General features: G+C 38.7%; 1 protein-coding gene across 2 annotated transcripts; it reads left to right on the top strand.

Annotated features, from left to right (window-relative positions):
- The first annotated feature begins 353 nt into the window (after positions 1-353).
- Positions 354-5,877, top strand: SELENOK (selenoprotein K). 2 transcript variants are annotated; one of them, XM_088134186.1, is made up of 5 exons: positions 354-475; positions 2,045-2,135; positions 3,685-3,762; positions 4,381-4,470; positions 5,649-5,877. In XM_088134186.1, exons 1-5 carry the CDS (start codon positions 457-459, stop codon positions 5,650-5,652), a joined length of 282 nt encoding a protein of 93 aa, XP_087990312.1. In that variant the 5' UTR covers positions 354-456; the 3' UTR covers positions 5,653-5,877. The 2 variants fall into 2 exon arrangements, with proteins under 2 accessions (XP_087990312.1, XP_025030924.1); XM_025175156.2 differs by lacking the exon at positions 5,649-5,877 and having other exon boundaries at positions 4,381-4,474.

The raw sequence follows: 5,877 nt of genomic DNA, 5'->3' as shown, positions 1-5,877 counted from the left end.
TATGGCACTTTTTCAGAGCTTAAAACCCCTTCTTACAAATTAGTATGAAAAAGGGTTGAGTCTAGGCACAAATTTCTATCCTTGCTTTTAGCGTTTGCTCCCACTTGGCACCTTGCTCCAACCACTGATACTCAAACCCTCCGTTTGGTCAGGCGGAGATACACTACAGTGGTACGAACATACGAAACCGGGCGTTCGAATCTCCTTTCCTTACAAAGCAATACCCCTTCTACATTTCTAGCTCTATAGTCCTGAGGCGAGACGGCAAGGGGGTGGGAAAGGAAGTGTCCTGGTCGAAGAAAACGGCAATGACGCCACGGCCGGTCCCAGAGCTCTCAGCCAATGGAGTCTTCCCAGCTCTGACTTCCTGGTGAGGGGGCGGGGCAAGAGAGTATACTGTGGGGCTGCTTCGGGGACCCGCAGGCGCTCTCTGGGCGGAGGCGAGGCGTCGTCGCGATGGTTTACATTTCGAACGGTGAGAGGCAGAGGTTTTGACGGCGGGGGAGCGCCCGTGTCGTGGGGAGGGGGAGGGGGAGGGGGAGGGGGGCGTCCAGGTGTCTCAGCGTTCTCTTTTGCCTGGCTCTGATCTCGAGGGAGGGAGCGCAGCAAAGGCGCGACACAGCCTCGTGGAACAGGCTCGATCCGTAAAACCGGCAGCCGCTGCCAGCTTCCTCCTGGGTGTCGAGTCCACCCGGCAGTGCGCTCTGAAAGGAGTTCCCGTGGATGCGAGGGCAAATGGGTGGAAAGACCACTCTTAAAGGGGCGCGGTGGACGATCACTCTGCCTGCAGTAAGAACCCTCATTTCAGATTTAAATCGGAGAAGAGAACGAAATGAGGAACCGTTCGGACATCTTAAGTGCGTATTCTGCATCTGGAGTTGTTTGTAAATAGGATGCTCAGACCTTGGCGTCGGTGATTTGTTCATGGGGGGGGGGGGGAGAAAAAGGCGGCCTGCGCAGGAGAAGATCTGTGTTGGATTAGGGAGTGTTTATGAAGCGGAGAGCTAGCTACTTTTGCCGTTCTCTGATGTGCTCTTTTCAAGTACTTTATTCCTAGGATTTTGGGGTGGCTATAAAACAATCCAGGCATAAAAGGATAGTTGTCGATAGATTAGACAGGTCGTTTTATGCATCTTGTCTATAATTAATACTTCCCATTGATTATTTTGTAGCAATAAAAAGCATGCTGGCCCAAAGGCTAGGCCTTGGTTGTTCACTTCCCTTGGGAGTGAACTCCATTGAATTTGGTGTAATTTTTCAAAAAATGCGTAGGACCGTGCTATGAGGTATGTTTCCTTGGAAGGATTTTCAGTTGCCATACCTGACCCCACAAACTGTTATGTAGGCAGCCTAAATCATACTGACAGCTGCAAGTCCAGAGAGATTATTAGATTCAGCACAGGAAGTCGGAAAGATAGAGAAGAACTAGTGGTAAATTTCTAGATTTTCATAAATTCTGAAGTGAATGGTCAGGATGCTTTTTCTGTAAGTGCAGTCCTATCAAATGCAGAGTCTTGGCTTTGCAGAGTGTTCATGCAGTTTCCTTGGTAGCAGTATGGAAGAAGTTTGCCATTGTCATCTGGTTTTATTTATTTATTTGTTACTTCACACACTAGCCTATGCGATTGCATACAGTATTACTTCTGGAATGGTAGCAGCAATCATGTGTCTAGTTACAGGGAAGAAAGCATGATTGAACTCAGTAGGCCTTATTTCTGAATATACATATCTAAACACTGTTTTAGAAGTGGGTGGTGGGATGACGTGGGTGTTCTGCTGCTATAAGGAGGTAAAAGGCAAACTCAAAGGCTTGATGGGTCTAAATTCCCATTTAGATCCTGGCCTTTTTATTAAATGTCATCAATTTATTTTAATTGGTCACTTCTGAACTGTAGTTGTTTTGAATGATAAAGGGAATGGGTACAGACCGTGCTTGTAAACAAACTTTGGATTAATAATATAACTTTCTCTTTCATTATAATATATAATGTTTATTGCCATTATTATTTCGAGATGGTAGACATAATTGTTATCTGGGTTGTAGGACAAGTTTTGGATAGCCGGAGTCGGGCTCCATGGAGTTTGTCATCTATAACCGACTTCTTCTGGGGAATAGCAGACTTCATAGTTATGTTGTAAGTAAAGTTTTTCCCTCAAATAAAAACTTGAATTAGGCAGTTTCCCCTTGAGACACTTCAAGCCTGAGTAGATTAGCATATATAATGGAAGCATTCTACAGTTAAATTCATTAACAAAACTCCTATAAAGTAGAAGGATCTAGTTCTTTTTTTTTTTAATATTTTTTTATTTTTACAACAAACACAAAACATACATGAACAAACAAAAACATAAAAAGGCATAAAAAAAGCATCTTCCATTTTATACCGTGTGTCAACCAGTTACCAACTCGTTGGTGCCCCTTTCATAATCTTAAATTCTCATATTTAGAAGGATCTAGTTCTTATTGCTCTTGCTGTGAAGTCTTTTGATTAAAATTGATAAATACTGTATATACAGTGAATATCTTAATAAAAGATGTGAAAGGAAATGAAACACAAGGCTGAATTTTCACCCATAATAAGATTTGTTTATATTGGTATCTAAGACATACGGTTATTTAGGTATGTTTAAATGAATTGAGTTTCTCTATGTACAGAATTCTTTGTATAATAGAATTTTGGGAGAAATTAACAATTTTTGCAAACTTCATTGGAGTATCCGTGAGTATCTGGAGAAGGCAGAGCTAACAGTTGTCTCTCAAACTGGATAGTGTTTGTAACACCTCTGAATCCATATATAATTAAGAGACTGGATAGATTAAATAACTCTAAAATAAAACTTCTAACATTCCTTTGTTCAAAAATATTGGCTGTTCCTTAAAAGGCCAGGCTTCTGCCAATAGGCAATGTGAGAGTGCTTCCTGGCATCAGAGAGTGGCTGGAAACAGCAGTGAGATGCTGGGGGCAAAAAATTGAATATTGTAGTTTGGTCTGCATCACCTGAGCATGTTTTCTGACCCAGTGGATCGCATTCCCTCACCAACTACAAAGTGGGATTCAGCTACTATTATAATCCACGTACATATGGAATGCAGCGGTAGCATTACCTTGTCCTCCAGAGGCAGTGAAATGTCTTGGGCTAGCATGTGATCTACCAGTCTGTAATACCATTTAAATATTATACATTGTAAGTTAAGTCTTTGGACATTTTGTCCATTCTTTTTTCATGTCGCAAATGAAGAAAGGGATGATGTGGCGAAGCGTTAGATAGTTCCATCCAGAAAGAACTGTAGGTTAGCTAATGCTGGGTTCCCCAAGTTTTAATAGATATTGACAGGTTTCAGTCCATTGTTGCACAGTATTGGAAAATAATGATTTTGTACAGGATGGCTATGTTCATTTATTTAACCCTTAAATTATTTTATAGAATTTACTTAGCTGATCATATCACATTTAATCGTTAGCTTATAAATTTTGTATTTGGCGGGGGGGGGGGTATCTGCTAACAATAGCATTTACTTTCAGTTCTATTTCCAATTCTATTTTTGTGTTTGGAAAAGGAAGGTAGAGCAACCAATTGCTTGATCCTTAGTATTTGGTTATTTTTAAAATGTTGCACCTCGTTCTAGTAATGCTGAATATTTCAGATCATTCTTATTTCAGTTAACAGTGTTTTTCACTTTAGTTTTCAGAGCATTATTCACCCAGATTTGAGGAGAGGCTACACATCTTCCTCCTCTTCAAGATATGATGATGGAAGAGGGTATTGCTTTTTTCACTTTAATTTAGATGAAGTACACCGTGAGAAATTGGGCTGCAGTGGTTAAAAGTCATTGTGTTTTGCCAGAGTATGTATATGTTTATAAAGCTCAAGCTCTTCTGTAGAATCTCCATTATGAGTTAGGTTTCCACACTTAAGTATAGTTGAGTTTGGGTGCAAAAAAGATAAAAGGATGCATTGTTAATATTTATCAGATTATGTCTTCTAAGATTCAGGGCTAAATTCATGAAAGACCAGCCTGCATAATTTTTCTTGCTTAGTTCCTTCAACCAGGAGAATTTCAACTTCAATTGCTCTGTTCATGGATTGTTTATCATCACACGCATACTGGAATTCTGATTTATTTTCTAATAAAACAGTTATAAACCATGGGTTATTTGGGTTTATTTTGTTTTAGTAAAGAGATTGCTGTTCTTGTCTAATGCTAAATATGTGACAGATGGAGTCATCCAAGTACAATCATATCTGTAACCAGTTGAATAGTACACATGACTATATACTTTATTCACATTAAGTCAGTTTTTAATCTTCTGTGATGCCCAAATGTGGGCACAGAGGTAGGAATTGTTGCTTTTTAAAATTGATCTTTGCTTCTCTTAGACCTCCAGGATTTCCTCGTCGTAGAATGGGTCGAATAAACCACTTTGGAGGTCCAAGTCCCCCACCAATGGCTGGTGGTGGATGAGGAAGGTAACCCATCTTTTTCTTCATAAGATGCATTGCCCAAAAGTCATATTGAATTCAGCTAAGAAAAATTATAATACTCATTACAAGAATAATTTTGCAGGATTTTAAATACTTATAGACCAAGTGGCTGAGCTTTCCTGTTTCATTTGTGTCCTTATTCAAAAAGGTAAATGTATACTATATAAAATAAGATTTGAGATTAAGAAAGTGGGAATGGATCTAGCCTAGATGTGTAACATCCTAGATTTCCTAGTACAGATAGTCCTCATTTAGTGACTGCCTCATGCAGTGGTTGTTTACAGTTATGACAATGATGAAAAAGTAACTTTGCAACCAGTCCTCGCATATGCAACCGTCACAGGTCTGTAAAGCAAAGGAAAGCTGAAGTAAGATAAGCACAGTTGCAGTTTCACTGAGCAACCGCTTCACTTAACAACTGAGTTGCCGGTCCCAATTGTGGTCGTTAAACGAGAACTACCTGTATTGTGTTTAGTAAAATAAATTGACAAAGAATTGCCACTGTGTATTATTTACTTTTGAGAATATGTTGAAGCACATTGCAGGTACACTGGCAAGCCCCAAGTTCAACGGTCTTCATTGCATTATATATTGCCCTTGTTAGAAAAGGACAGCATCTGGAGTGTACTTAAAGCTCTTTAGTAAACAACACTGTTCTAAAATGAAGGTTAATCTTTAATCCTAATCCAGTCAATTTATTTAGAGAACTAGCTACTTCATTTTTAAAAAAATCTCATATCAGAACCATTTATTAGAATTCTTCCATTATGGGAATTCTTAGAATTCCATTGTATTACAGTGGCATAGCTAATTCATGTTGAATACCATAATACATGTTCAGTTATATGTCAGATAATATTGGAGATACAATTTAAGCATATTTTAGTCAACATTAAGATTCCTACTTAGAATTATGTAAGATCAATGCGATTGTTTTTCTCCTCCTTTGAAAGTTTATGTCTCTATCATATTTTGAAAGACTTTGTTTCAAAACAGTTTTATCAGAAAGGATGTAGAAAGTGCATTATTATATAAAGTAAAACAAGTTTAAGGTGTATTTTTTAGGTCTTGGAACAATTTATTAGATAACAGCCACCACTAACCATGGCAAAGGAAACAAACAAACAAAAACCTTAATCAGTTTCTCTTTTCTTTCTCCATAGGTAAAGGCCTGCTTTAAGAAGCAGGCATGAGACCATACATATTTGCAAGACTAAAAGAACCTGATATAGAATGCACCAAAGGAGTCTGAGGATTGCAAATATGTTGTCTAAGTGATTTGACTGCTCTGTGAATTAGCAGAACAATGAAGTTGTACTGGGAATTCCATTTTCTAGGATCCAGTGTAACTGAAGTGCAGTTCTATTAAATTAAATGCACATGTTTACTGTC

This window comes from Python bivittatus, unplaced genomic scaffold (assembly GCF_059951505.1).
Source record: "Python bivittatus isolate LINGU-HERP-01145 unplaced genomic scaffold, Pbiv_v1 ctg000080_np1212, whole genome shotgun sequence".
NCBI classification, from domain to species: domain Eukaryota; kingdom Metazoa; phylum Chordata; class Lepidosauria; order Squamata; family Pythonidae; genus Python; species Python bivittatus.
This window is presented reverse-complemented; position numbering and strand designations above follow the sequence as displayed.